The sequence below is a fragment of the Tamandua tetradactyla genome, chromosome 2, assembly GCF_023851605.1.
Source record: "Tamandua tetradactyla isolate mTamTet1 chromosome 2, mTamTet1.pri, whole genome shotgun sequence".
Lineage (NCBI taxonomy): Eukaryota > Metazoa > Chordata > Mammalia > Pilosa > Myrmecophagidae > Tamandua > Tamandua tetradactyla.
The window spans coordinates 179,490,631-179,512,140 of NC_135328.1; the positions used below are offsets into that span (position 1 = coordinate 179,490,631).

A 21,510-nucleotide genomic window follows, 5' to 3' on the forward strand; every position below is an offset into this window, starting at 1 on the left:
AGGCATTTCCAACTCAGGTGTAAGTCATTAGGTTGAGGTCACATCTCACCTAGGTGGTAGGGCCCAGAAATGACATCATTGTCTTAAGTGAAAATATGCAGGTGGCCAACAGAGGTGCCTGGTAACTTAAACTGGTTCCAGATGATGGGTCCTGGCTGACTGGGAGACTGCCAAAGCCATCACTGGCTTGATTAAGACTGAGGTTTCCCAGCTCATAAACTGGTACCCATGAGTTCCCAGAGAATCATAACCAAGATGAAGATACAACCCTGTTTTAGCCAGAGTTTCCTCCAGTTTACTGAAGAGATTGACTGTGGACGCTTCCCACAGCTGAAGTTAGAATCCTTCGAACACTGAAGTTTGTTCTGGAGCCGACCTGAAAAGTCAGTTTCCTATTCCTTAAGAAGACTCTTCAGAAATCTGAGCATTTCTTTTCATCTAGGACAAAATCCCCCTACCTTTTCCCCCAGATGTGATATGACACCTCTAAGGCCCACATCATATAGTACACGACAATAATTACTTGTTGAATGAACGAAACATGAAAGGGTGTCATTATCTGAATATGACATGTCACCTTTTGAGTATATTGGGAGGCGGAGAAAAGGAAAGTGTGGGTCCTGGATTACTCTAGGTTTTAGAAAGTTTTGCTTTTTAAAATTCCTTTCCCAGCACAGAAGTGAAAAGTCCCCCGCCTCCCTTCCCCGCCCTTCATTATTTGCTGAGTACTTGCAACCCCGAAACTACGAGTCCCATAAGGCGGGCCGCTGTAGCCACCATCTTGACACACTTTAACGCGCATGTCGGCGGGAGAGCGGGCATTTGGGGAGAAGAAGCCCCGCCCTCCTCCAACCCATTGGGCAAAGAAACCGGCAGCGGGCTTAGCGGTTGGTCACAGCGCCCGCCCGTCCACTGCGTCTGTTGGGGTCAGAGTGCGCAGAGGTGAGTCGGTGTGTTGTGGACTCGTGGTGCTGGCTGTCGCTGTAGAGGCGGCCGGGAACTGGCGGTGGGGATCGGGCGGAGGTGGCCCTGCCTCGGCCTGGCTGGTGCCGCAGTGGGCGTGGGTCGCGCCTACCGCTGTAAACTGCCCTGAGCGCCTGCTGAGGCCGGGGGAGACGTCGGGGCCTGCACCTGGAGGGAGCCTGCCGCGCTGGCCCCGAGGAGGGGGCGTTGCCATGGCGACAGCCTCTCCCGCCGCTGACGGGGGGCGGGGGCGGCCCTGGGAAGGGGGGCTAGTCTCCTGGCCCCCTGCCCTTCCCTTTACGCTCCCCTGGACTTGGATGGGGCCGAATTGGGGACAACACCCAGGGGTGGGTGATGCGGGAGGCCCTCCAGATTGGGCCCTGGTTATCGCATGTGGGGCGAGGGGCGCGGCGCTTACAGTTTGTGCAGCCTGGGGTGCTGGCCCGCGTGCTCACCCTGGATGCATGATTTACTGATTAACGTTCCGGCGGAGAGGGGCCGGGGTTTTGCAGACAGCCTGGGTGAGGTGATGAAGGGGGCTAACTTGTTACCTAGATTTCTAGGGAAAGGGAAGAGAGGTTTGGCCAGAGGGGATGGAAACCGAGCAAGGATATAAATAGATAGTAGATAGACCATCCCCCTGCCCCTTCAGTACACATAGGCAGAAATATACGGTTAGTAGTTTCCCTTTTTGTAAATCTGTAGCGGTTGGTAGTATTGGTGGAAGGACAGACTAAAGGGTCTAACGTGGCTAGTTTCTGTTTGCCTTTCTTGCAGTTGGTCCAGCAACAGGTGCTTTATTAAAGCAAAAAAAAGCATGAATTTGGATTGGGGCTTGACTGAGAGTTGTTGCAAAATGTAACTGCTCCTTGTTGACTCGGAAGATGCTAAGATGGAGCCTCTCATTTAGAGTTGGATTCTCTGCATAGAGCTGGATTTTGCAAACTGATAGTGCCCATCCTTGACTCTGCTAGGTCTCTGGTCAGTTCTAAGGCATTTACTCTTGTTAGACATTTCCTCAGTCTCCTAGCTAAAGGGCAGCTAAACATGCATCCTATTGGCTAAAGTCTAGATGCGTCTTGAACTGTGGTGGGTTGTGATTGGCTGAATGACTTTTGATTGTAGAGTTTCTCCCAGAAATGGCTTCATCAAATTCTGCTTTATTCTGACTTTATCATACGCAGCATGCCTTGTTTTAGTTGGTTCCTGCCTGGAGTTTAAGTATATTATACCTGAATTCCCTACCATTTAAAAGCCAATTTATAAACAGGGATTTGGAGTGTGACTCCACTAATGTGTATGTCTGTGATCTTGGTTAGAAACCCACTTGGCTGCCTTTCCTCAGAGAGGTGGAGTGTGGGGGAAGGGAACTGCCGGGAGTGATTGATAAGGTTTCCTTTATGGATTCTGTGGTGCTTCACTGGAGCTCAGAGCACTTTGGCAATTTAAGCACTCCAAATTAAAAACTCATTAACAATTCCTGCCCAAAGATCTTGTAAATAATCCACTAGCTAGGTCATAGAGCTTGACTGAGAGCTCTCCTTCCAACTTGAAATTTCCAAATAAAAGTGCTTTTATTCTCTTTCATTTTGAAAAGTGTTTTCTTTGTGGTGGGGTAAGTTGATGAGTGGCATTTTCCCAGGGGGTCTGAGTAAGATAAAGTCTTGAATATGTAGAATGGTAGACAGGAATAGATTAGTTCCAATTCTAGGTGTTTCTTCATGCAAGGACATTGCTAGTCTATAAGGGCTTCTCTGCAGCCTCTCATTCTTTGGATGATCAGCAGTAGGTGATGCATAGGATAGGTGGCCACTGATGATTTGACCAGGGGGTTGGTAATCTTGATTTATTTAGAATTTGAGGCATACCTGGAGGAATTCTGAAATTTTTCCCTGGTTTATGTGTCCATTTGCAGTTTGGCCTGTGTGTTTGTACAACCAAACTTTCCCCCCAATTCTGGCCTAGCTTACTTCCCTGAGTTGTGGATATTGTTAGCTTTACTCAATTAGATTAGGGGTCTGGGATTACCCAGGGAGTCACAACTTCATGACCATTTTTTCTCAGTCCAAGCTCAAATAATAGTAAATGTTTAGTGTTTCTAGGTGGTAAGCCTCCTTAGGAACAAAAATATGCCACTCCAGAACATGAAATTTGTCATTCCTAAAACAAATTAGCACTAGTTGTTTCTGAAAGCTCTGTAGAGGCACTGTCCTTCCACGTAGATAGTTGTTATCCCAGGGTTGTTTGAGGTTTGGAGTTTGAGGTGCAGTTGGTCCTGAAATTGTTTAAAACAGCAGCCCTATGGGGATTTGGTCCTTTATATTGAAATAGACTCGTTGCAGAAATGTATATTTATCCACAGCATTGGGGCTTTCCAGCTCTCACAGAACATTCGGCATCCCCAGCTGCCAGTCTTGGCATCTTCGAAGTAAGAAGAGGTGAGAATCCTATTGCATGGTCAAGTTTGGCTTGACTTCTTCTCTCTGGGTATTTGGGCTTTGTGGGGGGTACGGGATGGAAGGTGGGGGAATAGGTACAGATTGTATTTTTCTGTAGCTTCTTCTGATAAGGCTACATTTGTTCAAAGCCTATTGAAATGTATCCAAAGTCTATATGAAGTGGTAAGAGTTAGATGGGGAATCCAGACTCTCAGTTCTGTCATGATTTCTTTATGGGCATGTCATGGATACTCCTTTAGGCTCAGAATGGAAGAACCAGAACAGTTCTGAGAATATACATCTGAAGACAATAGGAGGAAACACAATCATTTGGCTTTTGGATATAATGCATTTGACCAAGGCCTTAGGGATCTTGGTTTGATTTGAGTTGTGGGCCACCTTTGGGTGGATGATTAATCGCAGCCTATCTCCATTTTTATAAGGATCAAATACTGTAGCTAAAAAGATGGACTCTGCGTCAAGATTGATATCCAAGGATGGTGGGGCCATTTGTTTAATAAGTACTTAGTGAGACCCTGCTAAGAGCCATGTACTTTGCTAGATGCTGGGATTGTAGTGGTAAACAAAATCGACACTGTCTCCAACACTGAAGGACTAACAGATTCATTGGAGAAACATATAGTAAAGAGGCAGTTACAGTCAATCTGAGAGTGCTATAGCAGGAGAAGCGTAGGTGTTTTGGGAGTACTTCAAACGGTCCCTAACCCAGACTGGTGGGCTCAGGGAAGACTTCTCAGAAGTAATCTCCTTGCCTAGAATTAGATCAAGAGATGAAGGACTAGGTGTGAAGGTTAAAGTCTTGTTGAGTTTCAGAAATCTAGCTGTGAAGGTTAGAGTCTTGTTGAGTTTCAGAAATTGTAGTGTACTTGAAACGTGGAATGTTTAGTTGGCAGGGGGCTATGGTGAGAAATGAAGCTGGAAAGTTAGGCAGAAGCCAGGGCCTTTATAAAGTCTTAAAATTAGACTGAGAGTAGGGGATTGATAAGCAAACTTTTTCTGTAAAAGCCAGATAGTAAATATTTAGACTTTGTGGGCCTCCGTCACAACTATTCAACTCTATTATATAATAACTCTGTATAATAGGGTTATTATGTAGTAAATGACAGTATGTAAATGAATAAGCATTGGCTGTGTTCTGGTTAAATTTTATTTATAAAAATATGTCCTGAGCTGAATTTGACATGTCGATTGTAGTTTTCTGACTCCTGGATTAAAGTATCCTAAGAGCAATAAGGAGCCATTAAAAGGTTTTAAGTGAGACTGACATTAGATTTGTGCTTTAGAAAGTTTGTTCTCATTTATTGTGAAGAATGGATTGGAGGGGACAATACTGAAGGCTGAGAGACAGGTGAGGAGGTTGTGACAGTTACATTGGCAGCATCTTATATTTCCCCCTTTGTAGTAGTATAGTGACCCTTAAAAATTGAGTATAACTTAATCTTTGTGTAAATGTGTATACTGGTTTTCTTTACTAATTTCCTGGCCATCTATTGGAGCTTAAAGGATGTCTATCAAATGATTTATTGGAGAAACCAGCTCCTGTTTCACAGACTGGAAAAGATGTTGACAGGGGGAAGTTGGTGTAGGATGAATTAAAGGGGGTTGGTGAAGGAAATATGGAATAGATGGAGCCTTGGTTGGAATTCTTGGACTAAGGGCTCTTAGTGTCAATTGCTTTTAACTTCTTGAGCTATATACATGGAGGAGGACCCATTTTCTTAAGCTTTCCAGTGAATTGTCTTCCTTTTCTATATGTCCTACTCAGTTTCTTCGTTTCTTGCATGTAGCGAACTGATAACCTTTTCCTCGTTTGTAGAATGTCTCCCAGTTCAGGTAGGATGGCATATATCAGGTACAGGGACCAAATAAAGTATTCGTTGAGTGTCCAATGAATAGGTTAGAGCAAAGAGTCCTGTTTCTGCTCTTTCCCTTTCCTTTCTTCCACCTTCAAGCCCCAGTATACTTGCATGGCTGAGGGGAAGCCTATAGGTTTTTGATAATAGTATTTATGTGACCTTGGGCAAGTGTCTTACCCTCTGAGCTTCATTTCCCTCATCTGTAAAATAAAATAATGGGATTAACTTCATAGGGTTGGTTAAAGGATTTAGTGAGATAATATATAAAGCTCTTAGGATTTATCTTGATTACTTGTATTACTAATAGTATTTGACATAATTATTTTTCAAGTTGCCAATGACTGGCAAAGACTTGGTCTTTGGCTTAGTTTGTTTTGGGTCTTCACAGTTGTCATTGTGACCCTATGATAGAAGCATAACTCCTGGTGGTGATAACCAGCAGCCAGGAGAAAGTTACAACTGAAGCAAGACACCACTGTTGTAATGGAAAATTTTCAGACAACAGGAGTCCCATCCAGAATCCTAGAACTTTCATCAGGGCAGACCTTAGCCCCAACGCCATCAGTGAAGCGAATTGAGTGAGCAGCTTCCCAATAGAAATTCACCAAAGTGTGACCAGCCATTCCTCCCTGTCTGTTTGGTGTGATTTATTAATGTTGCCATCCTTGTGGCCCTAGATCTTTGTAAAGTGTCTTTCAAATGTTTTTTTTATTACTTTTTACCAGCACTCTGGGAAATGGGTCAGATGGTCAGCATTATTGTCTCTGCTACCATTGTGAGGAAACTGAGGCCCAGAGAGGTTGAGTTGCCTGAGGTCAGGCTGTGAAGGGCTGTCAGAGCTAGAGCAGATTTGTCTCCAGATGAAATTGTGTTAGTTTATTGATGTGATTTCTCTTCCCTTAGTGAGAGATGAGTAGTCGTGGCAGAACTGCAGTCTGATACATGCCTTGTCTAGATCTGCTAGGCTTAATTTGGGTCCCACTTTATCTAGTTGGTCCTGTTGGGTTTTAATTGATGACTGCTAGGACCGGACCTGTTTGGGAAGCATATTCCCTTTGGGCCATTGTTTTCAGCCTGTTCTCCTTTGGGGACATTCCTGGGGAGCCTTGGGTTACGAGGGATTGCTTTATGTTCAGAATTGTGCCTTGTGCCCCACAGCTACAGGTAAAATCAAAAGACGGATAATTTATGGGAGTGTCAGAGCTGGCCGCTGGCACCTCAGGAAGCCATTAGTATGCCTGTTCAGACCCTCTGTGTCCTTGCAATTGATTCCTCTTTGCAAGAGCCTGATTTGGGAAGCTGTAGATCTGTGGGTAGTGATTGGATGTGACAGTCCAAACACTGGTCCCTAAATTAATCCTTTTAATAGTATTCCGCTTCTAAGACAATGCCCCCCCCCTCACCCCCTTTAAACTGGGGAAGATACTGTGGAGTGGGCTAGGAGGAAGGAGAGAGAAGGAGTACTTAGGGCTCTGCTCTATTCTGGCATTTTCTGATTCCAGAGTGCTTGGCATTGTGACTTTGGGCATGTTAATCCATTCAGCAGACATTTGCTCTCACTTAGTTTGAACCTGGGCATGTGCTGTGCACTGGGCTTACAGAAATGAGTAAGACATGGCCTTTGCCTTTAAGGATTTAAGTCTAGCTTGTTGTTTCTCAGACTTTTAAAACTCTTGCACCATTTAGATAAAAAGACAAATTCCTTGGAAATTTATTACTTTTTGTATATATGTTGTATTTCACAATAAAAAAATGTTAAAAGACAAATCACAATAAAAAAATGTTAAGAGACAAATCCCATGATCTTCTTTAATGTTACATGAAATTTCAAAATGCCTTAAAATGTTTGACAGGAAACAAGTCAAATTTCATGTCAAATATATTTTTATATACACATACATACTTGCTGCCTACCATCCTTCACCTCTGACTGCCTGAAAATTACTGGAAGTAGGAGAAACAGAAATCTAAAATCTTCTAATATAGTGAGAGAAAAGTTATGAAATAAGAATAAACCATTCTACTGGACCACACTTAAACAATTAACTTTATGAGGGGGTAGCAGAGGAAGCTATTAAACAGGAGAGGTTTGAGCTGGAATTTGAAGATGGAGCAATCATTTGGTGAAAAATAGGTCAAGTATGTTTGAAAACAGAGGGAGGAGCACTTGCCAAAGCACAGATTTGTAAAGGGAAATGTCACATTCGGAAACCTGAGCAAGAGCTGGTTGTAACCCTGCCTCCTGCCAGTTTCTCCACTGGGAGATTTGTTCTTCTGGAGTTGTATTTGACAAGAGACTTTGAGTTCCTTGTCCTGCAGTTGTGTTAATCCAAGTACCCCTTGCTGTTTCTGCAACTTGTGCCAAGGGGTGTGATTTGATTTTCTTTTTAAAATATAAAAATTTATCATTATTATGAAAACAAATTTGGATGATTTACAGAAGCCCAATTATTGCTTATGGTTGAGTTACTTTTAGTTAAAGTCTCACTTTACTTAGGTTGATTCGCATTTCAGCCCTGTGGCTGATGGGGGCGTCAAGTCAAGTGGGTAATGAGGGCCATCAGGCATGGAGTGGAAAGCAGAAGCCCAAAGTGTTGAGCACCTTTGAGCCTTAGTTTCTTCATCTGTAAAATGGGAATCCTATGACCCATTTTGGTTGACAGTTGGGAGAATTAAATGAGATAAAATAAGTCACCAGTACAGTGCCTGGTTTATGGGAGATTTTCCCTTTCCTCTTTCTCATTTATTCACAACAATAGCTTCCATTTATTGAGTGCTAGTATGTGCCAGGTATTGCACATAGCACTTTATATACATCATATGATTGAAATGCATAACCACCAAAGAGGGAAGTACTATTATTATAAAGAATACATGGTGAAGCCAGAATTTGAACCTAGGTTTGACTAATACTAGTGCATTATGTGTACTATGACTATATGACTCCTAACTTTGCCAGTTCTCCATCTTGGAAGCAGGGGTATGAGAGGTGCTTGAACAGTTCTGGGCCCCTGTCTTCTGGGGTCAGATGCTATCTGCAATATGGGAGGTGCTTAAAGGTACTAGGGTACCATGCTCTCACCTCTCTCCAACTCTAGCCTGTTTATGGCGTGTTAGGAAACAAGTCTTTACCCCTCTGGTATGTGATGGGTTACAGTTGACTTGTAGGGCCTTGCAATGAGATGTTCTCCAGCTGTGGCCTCCGGAAGGATTCTGCCCAAACTACTGGGTGTGACTGATGGGTTAGCAAACAGCAGACACAAACAGTTATTTCTTTTTAATATGTTGCTTTGAGCTGCTGAGACAGGCCAATCAATTGTGACCTGTGATGTTGCTGTCAGTATTTGGTGTTCCTGAAGGCTTTTAGCTCTACTGATAGTTTGGGACTAACAACTGTTTCTAATGTTGAGGAACTCTCCCTAGCCCTGTCCTGGGAACAGTAGCAGCATCAGCCACAGGCTGAGGCAGTGACAGGCTGTAGAGAGGAGGGGAATGGTTTGTTGAGGTGAGAATCTAGTTTGAAAGTTCCTGCTTGCATTCCACTTTTTTTTTTTTTAACATGCACAGGTACTAGGAGTCAAACCTGGGTCTCCGGGTGGCAGGCAGGAATTCTGCCACTGAGCCACCATTGCACCGCCCTCCATTCCACTTTTAAGCCATTAGGAGGTCAGATAGAGGCCCCAGCATGTGCCAAGCTTTGTTTTGTCTCCAGCCTCTAACCTTTAGCAGACTAGACAAGACGTCAGGCCAAAGGCCTGGCCTCCATTGTGTAGCTGCAGAGAAGCTTGGGGGATGGCTGCCCCTTGTGCTGGAGCAGTGAGTGGCCAGAGGCCTTGGCCTGAAAGTGGGGAGCTTTGGGTCCTGTTCTTACTCAAAGTTACTGTGTGAATTTGGGCAAATCCATTTCTCTTTCTGGGGCTTGTTTTTCTTTCTGGCTGGACTGTGTAGCCTCTTAAGGTTTTTTCACCTTTGACAGTCTGTCATTTTCACAGTGAAGATGCATTTATTAGATTGAAGATGAAGCTTTTGAAGGCATACAGTTTATTTATATTTTTCCCAGGCTATTTTTAGTCGTCTAAGACAAAACCTTTGACTGGGTGACTTCCAGAGAGTTGTTAATGAGTTCTTTGATGTTGTAGGTGTGGCTCAGGTGCCTGAAGACTATATGATTTTACAGGTCAGGCTAGGAGCTGAGACAGCTGCAGCTGTAGTGGTGCCAGGTGCTTTTAGTCAGCTGGACTTAGAACCCACTTCTGGTGCATCATATGAGTTTCTTTGGAATATACCCTCCCTGCCCATGCTGGCTTTTAATGAAATGGATTAAATCCAGGAATGGTACAAATCCACACTGTCCTTCAGAAATTCCAAGTATATGTGGTTTTTAAGGTAGGGTTGGAGTAGACCACATGAAATATGGTGGGCTTCTCTTCTTTCCCATCCCCAGGCTCCCCTGGCCTGTGTAATGTGGATATTAGAGGACAGCCCCTTCCTTCGCCCTCCCTTCTCCCTCCAGTAATGGAAGGCTATAAAATGTCTATTTACCCAAGAAACCAGAATGACTCCTCTGTGGTTCCACTAATCTGGTGATTTGGTGCTTCTTTGGTCTCTCAGGTAAATACAGATTGAGTCTTTTTATAAAGGCATATTATTTCCCTCATTAAATGTGTGTTTTGGCACATGCGTTATTTACCTGATAGACAGTAATGGCTGCAGAGGAGCTATTGGTGTCTATTGTGTAAATATTCTGCACAGAGACCGTCCTCCAGAGGCTGTGGTACAGACCTGTTTCTCCAAATCGGGCTGGCACTGCGGTAGTCCCCTCTGTATTTATCCCTCCCCTCTTCCCATTGGGTTGGTCTCTTATTTTGAGGAGAGAATCATTCATTTTCCTCCTTGTCATAGACTATTTGCTACCAGGTTTTGCTAGGAGAAGTTAAATAATGTCTGAGAATAAATGTGCATGAATCTTAATCTTTGATGAAAGATAGTTTACAGAAATACACAGACTCATATACTGTTTTGTTTGAGTTTTGTCCCTCAACTAGATACTTAAAGCCCCACTTGATGTTATAGACATATTTTGCAAACTTGTGACTAAAGCAAAAAGACATCAGTAGAAAAGGGAAAGCCCTACGATGCCAAGGACTACTAGGGCAGTTGGGATGCTTCTGCAGGGAGTGCAAAGGTGTTTTTCGGGAAGGCTGTGATGGTGACAGGAGTGCCTATTGAGGCGGGCATGGAGTGGGGGTGCTTCTGTTGGAGACTTAGCTGGATAGAGTGAGACTGTTTGGGTGAGAGATACTTTGAGTGGCCAAGGAGAGCCGGCAGTCTGCATGTAGTTGTAGTACAGGGAGAAAATTCCGTCACATACTGTTTGCTCTCAGTTTCTTTCTTTTTTTTTTTTATCAATTACACATAGATTTTTTAGAAATGATCTTTAAAAAGTTTGAAACAGCCCGAATTTACATAAAAGTTGAAAGTACAGTATAAAAATTTTTTTTTCCTGAACATTTGAGAGTTAAGTTGCTGACCTTATGCGTCATTCCCCTGGTCTGAATACTTTGTATTTCTACAAACAAGGACATTGTCCTAATAGAACCATCAAAATCAGGAAATTAATATTGATACAATACCTCCATCTAGTCCTCAAATCCCATTTAAGTTTTGCCATTTGTTCCAGTAATGTCCTTTGTAGCAAAAGGATCCAGTTTAGAATCATGCCTTGCGTTTGGTTATCAAGTCTCCTTAGTCTCCTTTAGATTTTCCTCAGTAAATGTTTCTTATGTTCATGACCTTGATACTTGGGAAGCTTATAGGCTGGTGATTGTGTAGACTTCCCTCAATTAGGGTTTGTTTGATATTTTCTCATGGTTGGTTAGATTCAGGGTATGCATCTTTGGCAGGGATATCACAGAAATTTTACTTAGTTGCTCTCATTGCATCCTATCAGGTGGTGCATGATTTTGATTTATTCCATTATTAATGATGTTCATTTTGATCACTTGATTAAGGTGGTGTCTGCCAGGCCTCTCCATTGTAAAATTCCTACTCCCCCACCTCCCACCCCCGTTCTAATTAATGGGTAGATACTTTGAAACTATGTAAATATCATTCATAAAATTTTAATTAATATCTATGGACTCATGGTTTCCTATTTTATTCAGTGCATTACTATCCATTACTATCACTATTTATCTTGAAGCTTATATTGTTCCCTATTTGGCCAGTGGGAGGCCCTTCAGGCTGGCTTCTGTGTCCTTTTGACATGTCCCCATCATTCTTTGAGTACTTCCTTGCTTTCTGGCACGAGCATGTGTTCCAGGCTTATCTTGTATTTTCCTTTCGTTGGCCCTGGAATTAGCCATTTCTCCAAGGAGCCCTGGTTGTTTTTAGTGGAGAATGTTATTTAATGTAAATGGGTAGTAGGTATGCTCACTGCTATTGAAGTGTAGTTGATCCCAGGCCCTTTAGTACAGATAGAGCTAGAACATATATATATGCATGAGTGTGTATATTTGTACATAAATAAATAAAAAAATCTATGCATTTACATTTATCTTATCTATATCAGAAAACATAAGTTCATACTGTTATCTCCAATTCCAATCCAATACCACAGAGTTCATTCTAATTTTCTCCCTTTCCATGTTTTAATTTCTCTCCCTGTCAGTGAGAAGCCTGGTTCCCATTACCTTTAATATATCTACTTCTTTGATCAATCCCCTGTGCATAACTAATCTCCCATGAGCTGCTCTTTCACCATCATGAGTACCTTTATCCTTCTCATGACTTGGCACGTCAGAATGCCATCTCCTACACCCCCATGTGGATGCCCTCCTCACCCTGCTTGGGCTTTGACCCACCCCCTACACAGAGCCTGCTGGCTCTTCCCACTCCGACTGGAGACTTTCCTTACTCTGCTACACCTAGTAGCATTAAGATTGAATTGTTCAGAAAGGGAGGAGGAAAAGCTGCTGTCTCTTTCTTAACTTGAGCATTTGAATTTGGTTATTGGAAGTATGGAACTCAGTGACTGATGACATTTGGTGGCCTGGTCTCCTAATGTCCACTCTCAAGACTTCCTACAGGAGAGGCTTTTTTTTTTTTTAGGAGTGGCTTTTTGATGTGGGTGAAATCAGGTAAGAAAGTGAGGCCTTCAGGTAAGAGGATGCCTGGCCATGAATGTGTTGTCTGGGGAAGGGGATAGGATATATATATGGAGAGGTCAGAGAATTCTAGTGATGCAGGTGACATTGATGTTATTCTCTGAGACTGCCTTACACATTATTGGATTTATAGGTCCGGAGCATGGAGATCTAGGCTTGGCCAGGTGGCTCAATAAATATTGAGTGTGTTGACTGTATAAGACTATGAAAAATGTATATACACATTGGAGAACACTAAGACTGACAGAAGTTCTTAAGCATGGCCTGATTTTTGCGTTTTAAGAGAAGAATTCTCAGGCCCTCAGGGACTTTGGATCCGAATTAGAATGGATAATCTGAGCAGATTGGATAATCACAGCAAGACTTCTGGTACTGTTCAGGAGTGGATGATGTGAGGGGTTACTTTAAATATTTACTTCCAAAGGGACATTGGGACTTTTGCCTTTCCAAGGAATTCCATGATGAAACTTAAGCCAGCCTTTGTCTACCCTGGGCTGAAGTATTTTGGCTGCATTTTTGGAGAGGCTATAAAGCAATGGTGGAAACAATTGCTATGCTTGTATACAATCCACAAAGAATTTAACATTCCTTTCAGTTTTAGCGCCAGTGAATCTTCATAGAATCTCACTGTAGGGATAGGGAAATTGAGGATACACACTAGCATCCTAACAAATATGCACAGAACACCATTCTGTTTGAAAGGTGGGAAGCATAGGCACTGTGGGAAGATTTGGGAAGAGAAGTGATACCTGTTATTACCCATGTCACCTCAGGTAGGAGTGACCTCGTTTTCTTTGAGTATGTTCTGGGTTTCTCCGGGTGCTATCCCCTCTACCCTATGTGGAAGGAGCTTGGTGCCTATTTACAGCCCATTCAGAAGCAAGCTTTTCATTCTGTTGGAATGGTCTTTTAGAAGACATAAACTATGGCCCTTTCTATATTGAACTCTGAGATTTCTTGTTTGACTTTGAGGATTAAGGTTGAGAGAAATTTGAGTGTTGGTTTAGAAGGAAAACACAAAATTTCTGCTTTGTTCCTTTTATTTTTCTTTTTAGAAATCTTGAGTTATTTGTGAGTAAAATTTTGGACTTTGATTTTTATATTTGGTTAGCTCTGAGGAGCAGACGTTCTGCAAATTTAAAGGAAAAACTGTTAAAGGAAAAGTGATTCAAACCTTTTATTATTATTATTATTTTTTGCACATGTTCACTCAGAAAACTTTACTAGACTTGCAGCAAATGCTCCCATTACTGGCACATCTGGGTTTTCTCTTTTGCTTCCCTATTTAAAAAAAAGTCCTGCAATCGTCAGGGCCTCTAGAAGAGAGTGAGTCTAAAGGCAGCAACTGTGAGGCCTAAGGCTGTTGCCAGCTGTGCTCTCCTGGCTTTGTTCATTCCCCCAGGGTGCCCCTTGCTAGCGTGGGGGTTGGGGCCTCACCAGAGTACCATGAGCATTGTCATTGTCTTTGTCTGGTTTCACGTTGGGAGAATGGAGGGTATGTGGAGGTAGGGTTAAGTACAGATAGGAGAGCTGGGGGCAAATGGCTCGGCTTGTAAGGTGTTGAGGAGAGATCCTTGGGCATTTCCCACTGTTTGTTTGAGTCTACTTAACTCTAGGGACTGATTGTGCAACTGGGTCACCTCATGCTACTTTGGGACCCTTAGCTTTAATGTTAACTGTTGCCACCTGAGAAATTACCACAGAATTTTTCTTTTTTTCTTTTGAACTTTAGAGCTCCATTTATAGATGAAGGCCAGGGCTGCACATTGTTTTGAGAATGATCTGGGAGACTCAGAGCTGTAATAATGCTGCAGGTGCTGGTATTAGGGTCTTGAACTTCAGTAATGAATACTATGATTTAGAAAAGGGGCCCAGAAACACTGGGAAGCAGTTCATGTTGTGTGGATATTCCTGAAGACTGGGTGGAAAAGGGCCACAGTGGGAGGGGAGTAACCCAGGCTCTCTGTTCTTTTTTTTTTCCTTTAACTATCCTCCCCTAAGTTTTAGATGCTTCTGGATGTTCAATGCTAGCACCTTTACAGACTGGAGCAGCTCGATTTTCTTCATATTTACTTTCAAGAGCAAGAAAAGTGCTGGGCTCCCACTTGTTTTCTCCCTGTGGTGTTCCGGAGTTCTGCTCCATATCCACCAGAAAGCTGGCGGCTCACGGCTTTGGCGCATCCATGGCGGCAATGGTGTCCTTCCCTCCCCAGAGGTATCACTACTTTTTAGTGCTGGACTTTGAGGCTACGTGTGACAAGCCACAGATTCATCCTCAGGTAATCGTTGCATCATTGCTTCAGAAAAGGTGGGGTGGGCAGAAGGAGGGAGGGAGGATAAGTCTTGCTTCCTAGGACCCAGAGGAGCTTTCTCATGTTTTCTTGACTTTTTGCTACTCATCTGAAGGTCCTGCCTAGGAAGTAGGACTTGGTTCAGGCATGCCAATACAAGGTAGACCTAAGAAGGGTCTCTGGGAACAACTGGGGTTACAGTGTTTCTCTCTGGTCTCAGCTTTGGGGAATCAAAGTATTTCCTTCTCTCCCATCTTTCCTTTCTCCTTTCTCTCTGCTTTTTCCTTCTCCTGTTGCTTCTTTAATGAGTACTGTGGTAGCTAGCCTCTAAGGGGACCCCCAATGATCCTTCTTACCTCCTGGTATTCACACCTGTGATAGTCCCCTCCCACAATGAATCGATAGCATACTGTGGAAGAAACTGTGTGACTTCTAAGCCTAAGTCATAAAAAGCATTGCAGTCTGTCTTGTTCTCTTGGGTCACTTGCTCTGGGAGAAGCTAGCCGCCATATTATGAAGACACTCAAGCAGTCCTGTGGAGAGGGACTTGTGTATAGAAATCGAGGTTTCTGGCCAAAAGCTTGCTAGCCATGTGAGTGAGCAACTTAGAAGTAGATCTTCTAGTCCCAGTCAAGCCTTCAGATGACTAGCCATGTGAATGATGACTACAGCCTCAGTGATCATGTTACTTCAACCTCAGGAGAGACCCTGAGCCAGAATCAGCCAGTCAAGCTACTTCTCATTTCCTGACTCACAGAAAGTGTGTGAGGTAATAAATGATTATTGATGTTTTAAGCCATTGTGTTTTGGGAGTGTTTGTTATGCACATTAGATAACCTGAACAAGTATCCATTGTTAGTTGGTTGGAAAGGAAAATTTGTTTGGTTGCGTCTTTTTATCTTTTAAGGTAGTGCCATTAGGAAGCCTTGGACAAGCAGCACTAGGCTCCTGTGCTAGGTGATATCGTAGTGCTTGGTGTTTACTTTAGGGAAATGTTTGGAGGCTGACCTGGTGGTTCATAGTAGTTCAGGAGCCTTGGGTATCCCTGATTCTAGAATTTCAACTCTTCCCTGTGAGGTTGGGTTAGCAGGGTATGTAACTTTGTGATATACTCATATGTTTCTTTGGGAGCAGCTTTCAATTGACAGTAGCCGGAGGGGGAGCAGAGGACCTCAGCATGAGGTACTGTGAGTCAGGAAGGAGTTGCCTTCATCAGAGATAAACTGGCTTCAATTCTTGTGGTTGGTTTTCTCCACTTAGGGCCTCTCTGTTTAGAATGGGAGCTTATTTTACATCAAGTAGATACCCCAACCCATTTACCTTCCTCTTTCTCTTTCCTCTTTCCTATTCTCCCTTAAAGAATGTTCTGTCTTTGGGCATTAGAATCAGGCCTCATGAGAGTTGGGAAGACAGGAGCTGGATAAGAAGACTGTTCTAAGGGAAGGAACTTTATATGAAAGGAAGTACACCTTGTGAGCTTTCTGAGCTCTGCCCCTTGCTCCTTACCAGCTATAGAATCTGCTTTGCCTTCCAAAGCTATTGGATTTTTTTTGGCGTGGTGGGTGTATCTGGTTGTGGGTTGGGAGCTTAGATTGTATAGATTCCCCCAGGTTGGGAATCAGGCATCTGTATCTTAATGTGTCATGTTATTTCCCCTACTGATGTAAATTTCAGTCACTTAGTAAGGAACCATGGTGGGACCTGAGTCTAAAATTTAAAACATTCCTGTTGCATGAGTCATCCCTCTTCTGAACCCTCATGATGGCTTGATACCACCTTTATGACATTTACCATTTACTATTTTCTGCTTCCTGGTCTATGCTTAGGTGTGCTTATTTCTTATCTTTTCAGTTAGATTATAAACTCAGATAATTATGTAACTCTGTTCTCTTGTCCTTCACAGGGTCCTGCTAGTATTCCTGAGAGTGAGGCCTGATATATGTCTCAATTTGGTCTGTCTGTTAACATCACCTTTCACTCTCTCTCAAGGGCATTGTTCTTTTTATTTTTTGTTCTTTAAATTTTTTTTCCAGTGCTTAAGATGTAATGTAGTACAGATTCAAATCATTTGTATTACTAACTTTCTTCCTCGACTTAGGCACCAAGGCCCTCAGACCCAGGCTGTGGTAGGGCTTCATGCCATTTACCAGGAGCTCAGCCTGATTAAAGATTATCTTCAGAATCAATGAACCCTGATGATGTGATTCCAAGGGCACTTAAGGAATTGGCTGCTCTGGTTCATTATTAGCAAAGCATTAGCTGTTGCTTTAGAGAACTCGGAAAGAAGCATTTGCTGTCTTGCTTATCTTTAAAAGGGGAATACGAATGATCTTGGAAATTATAGACCTGTTAGTTTACTGTGATTCCAGAGAAGATACTTGACCCGATCGTCAGATAATCAATCAGTAAACAGCTAGAAGAGCATAGGGTACTGAGTAATAACTTACATGGGTTTGTGAAGAAGAGCAAATCCTGTCAGATCAATCTAAGTTCTTGCTGTGGCATAGTGATGGATTTGAGTGGATCCAGGGCAAGTGATAAATGTAATGCATCTCGACTTCATTAAGTCTTCACAGTGGCATGATCAACAGGTAGGAAGGTGAATTTGGAGCCAGACATCTGTGTTGGCCTGCCCATTGGACCACCCTCAGGAACGGGATCAGTATATCAGAAATGACCTGAAACTTGTGGGGAGTGGCAACCTAAAGTCTTTTGCTTTTTTTTTTTTCATTTTTCTTTAAGTTTTCAGGTAGCAGGATCCTAATAGGATTCAGAAAAACTTGGAGGATGGATTAAAGAAGTTGTCAGTGCCAGTTAGGACAGCATCTTCCACTGTGGTTATCATAGGTCAGATTCTCATTGAAGCCGTTGTGCTGTTTAGGTCTTCTGGTCAACAAAGGAAGAAAGACACAAGGGGCAAATTGGAAAAGCTGAGGATAAGAACAACAAATCATTAGAGACAAATTAGGACTTAGAAAGAAGGGAAAATAATTGAATTTAGTTTAGTGACTGGTTTCTTGACCAGGCTAAGTAAATTCACATGGAAAGTAATTGTTCCAAGGAGTAAGATAATAACTTGCTTTTCATTTTACCAAAGACAAAAAAGAAATGAGTTTACACTGAAGCAGGAAAGATAGAGATTTGAGATGAGAATGAACTTCAAGAAGAGTCAGTCAAAGGGGTAGAATATGGTGAGCAAGTTAGCTCAGCCTTCCCTAGTGTCCTCTCAGAATGACCTGATGGCTGTCTGCTTGCAGAGAGACCTTATGGGTAAGATCTGCTTGCCTCCTGAGGGTGGGGTAGGAATTGTGAATCAGAACCATCCCAGCTCTCATCCTCTCCACTCCCAGAAACTTGCAGTCCTCAGAGGCCTCTGCATACCACATTTCTGATTCTTATGGGAGTATGCCAGACCCCTCAGGTGTGTAGGGTGCAGAAACAAGGTTAGGGCCAGGGCTTATTGGGAGGCTTAGCCTGGGTTCATCATGAGGCTCATTTTTCTCACCATCTCTGGTTTTCAGAAGTCTCTTGAGTCAGCTTTTTGAGACTATCCTAAAGGAATGCCATATGAAAAACTAACACATGTAAGCTCTTTTGTCTTTGGTTGAATAACGATATTGGTTATAAACATGACAAAATGTGGAATTTTCCATTTTCTCATCAGTTTTGATTTATTTTTGTATTTTATTCAGCTAGAAGAAACTGGGGTGCCAGTGATAGGCTTTCACGTTTTGGTTTTTACACTCATTTTATTTGTTTTACGTGCTTTGATACAAGTTAACATGATAGGTATTGGCTAAATATGAGGCTGTTTTTCATTGGAAATTTTTTTTAATTTAAATTTTACTTTAGATGGCTTAACATGTTTTAGAGGCTCTTAATTTGAGGAATACAGTGCCTCTCTTGTTTTAGGGATTGTTTCCTGATATAGGGGTAGATTTTTATCTGGTTGAGGAGGATGGTGGCTCCTTTGTCCTCGCTAGTAGGAGTTCATGTTGTTCATTTTGGTTTGGATGTGCACTGAGTGATGGTTGTTGTGACCCTAAAGCCCAGGGAGCAGCCTGAAAGCTTTGGTGGGATCTTTAATTGTGCATCTTTAACCTTGAAACAAGTTCTCTCCCTGCCTCAGTGTTCAGAGGAGATCAAAGCAAATGTAAGTGAGGAAAATGAAGTATAGGCCACAGCACTGGGGAGGAGGAAGTAATCTCAGCTGTGGGGATGGCAGGGAGAGGACAGCCAAGCTGTCTGAATTTGGGGAACTGAAGGCTGGGCTGCTATCTGCCTTTCTCCCCTTTCCCTCCTCCCTCTCTCTGTCTCCCTCCTTGAGTTCTCTCTGGCCATCCATAGATTTCCAGGCATAGCTTTTTTTCTCACTGCTCTGCAGCAGTCCTGCCAAGTGTTGTCCTTCTCATCTATGTTCAGGTACCTTTAACTTTGGAGAAAAATGACCTTTGGGGTTGAGGTGTTTGGTCTGTGTCCACAGGGGCTTTTTTTTTTCCTTTAGGAAACCTTGAAGAGGCTCCATCTGCATTTTGAGTTAGAATTGTGAGTAAAGGAGTTTCTCTTTCATAGAAAATTGTCCAGATGCTAGGTTATTTTTGGAGGGAGAGATGTGGGGAGGGTTGATGGTCATGGAGGAGAAGGAATAAAGAGAGGCATTTGGAGGATTTCAGTATGACTTTGAGCTGGCACATCATTATTAGTCTTTTGTGAGAGAGACATTTTGGAAACATTTACAGGGGAATTGGTTAAGATCCCTACAAATCAAACTATATTGATTCCCTTCTCCATTCAAGGCTCACAGGCAGGATCCCCTGCTTCCATCCGACACAGACACATAACACATTGTTCTTTGCTTCATATTCAGCTCTTTTTATTCTCTCTGCTCTTGGTTCCTACCATTTCCAAATGGACAGGAAGGCAGCTCCCTAAAGAAGGAAGCTACCCTTCCTTCCCCATTCGTTTGTTCTGGTTATAGCTTGTCCAAGAGTGGGAGGGGCTGGGCCAGGCTTTTCAACTGGAGGGCCAGTTGTTGTGTTGCGGTCCCTATGCTTGTGGGCCCAGTCAGCCTGCATTTTTTTGGGTACCGACAGGCGAAGGCGCTCACACTGTTCTTTTAAACTGGGAAATGAAATGCAAAACCGACGTTAATATAACATTATGGTTGAGATTAAATGCACCAAAATCAGGAAATTCAAAGTTATGCTTCCCACAGCAACTATAACTCAGCCTCATCTGGCGTATGTAGTATTTTCTGTTAGAGCGGATGGTGTTATATGTTAAGACATTAAAGTTAACACCATAAGCAGAGCACAAAATGCTTGAGGGGGCTGAGTTATGATGACTGTGTGAGCCATAAGTGTTCTTGTACATGCTCCTGACTCCTAGAATAATTTTTCTTCTGCTCATCAGACCAATTATTGCCTTTTTGTTATGTCTCTTCTTTAACATCTCTCTTCTTTCAGGGTCACTGTAAGTGAATTCCTCTACTGGTGGCCAGTGTTAGTGGTGGGAATAGGAGAGCCCACTAGACCCTTTTGTCTCTGCCTCCATAAATGTGGTCCCTGCCCTTCCCCCATCCCCAATCTGTCTTCCTCCACAGACTGCTGTTTCCTGGTGGTCCCTCTTAGGGATGGGCCTCCCCCTGACTCTCACTGTGGCTCCTCACTAGTGCCCCTGAAAGGGAACAATCCTTTGCTGTGTCTGGGTCTTGGCCCTGTTGTAACTTCATGTGAAAGCTGAAGGGCCCTTCTTTTTTTGGAACAGACATAGCAATGTAGAAGTAAAATATACATCTTGGGGAGTGGAGCACTGAAGCATGGTGGTGCTGCCTGTGTGTTTGGCATAGCAGAGACAGTAACGAGGTGGGTTTATTTGCTCTATTCAGACTGCTTCTCTGTCTTTCCCAGCGTTTCTCCCTTCAAGCTGCAATGATATGTAGTTAGGCTATGGTGTTATCTGGGGGTGGGGCCAGAAATTTTCTTTTGGCAGCACCAGGTTCACTGGTAACAAAACCACCACATAATTTAGGGCAAATCATATGGCATCTCCAGGCACCCACTCACCACTCCCAAGTCTGTTATTATCACTGGTGGCCTCCCCAGGGCTGAGACAGCTGTTGGAATGCAGATTTTGTTAGACACAGGGCTAAGGTTAATGGTTGGGAAGAGCTCTAAAGAATAGGGCTATTGAGAAATGGTGAATGAAATCAGAGCCTGTAAAATAACAGTGACACTGAGCTGCCTTTTAAAGTTTTTGTTGAACATGACAAAACCAACTAAGTTAGCCAAGCAATGAGGAGGACCTCATTGCAACCACCTTAGAGGCAAGGAAAAGGCCCATTTTTTACTCATTCGATTGCAACTTCAAGCTCTGTGTTTAATACTGGGAATATAAAGACAAGGAAGAAATGATTCCTACCCTTGGGGAGCTCATAGTCAAGGAGGTTAGAAACACATGTAACAGTCATTAAACAGAGTGATAATTACTATTAAACAGGTAAGTAGTTTGTTCAGTGGGGGCATGAAGGAGGGGAGTGTTCAATCCACCTTGCAGTGTGTGGGAAGGGCACTCACATGGATTATGAGAAATTTTGGAAAATGGGAAGAGCCAAGTCTGCCTGAGGTCTCTAGAACTGTTGCAGCAGGAATGAAAGAAGGTGCTTGCAGAGTAAGCCAGGATAAACTGGCATAAGTCTGAACAGATTCACCTTGATTGCAGGCTTGTTAGTGGGAATATTGAAAATGAGGGAGTGGGAGACTTTAACCTGGCAAAT

The 21,510-nt window shown here is 43.0% G+C and overlaps 1 protein-coding gene across 14 annotated transcripts in view; it reads left to right on the plus strand.

Annotated features, from left to right (window-relative positions):
- Window positions 1–826: 826 nt before the first annotated feature.
- ERI3 (ERI1 exoribonuclease family member 3) overlaps window positions 827–21,510 on the plus strand; it is a 141,076-nt gene continuing 120,392 nt past the window's right edge. For 2 of the 14 annotated variants that reach the window (XM_077149924.1, XM_077149922.1), the window contains exons 1-3: window positions 956–1,310; window positions 3,326–3,401; window positions 14,446–14,723. In XM_077149924.1, the coding sequence (XP_077006039.1) occupies window positions 1,176–1,310; window positions 3,326–3,401; window positions 14,446–14,723 (489 nt within the window). In that variant the 5' untranslated portion in view covers window positions 956–1,175. The other 12 variants (XM_077149925.1, XM_077149927.1, XM_077149921.1 and 9 more) reach the window with 12 other exon arrangements.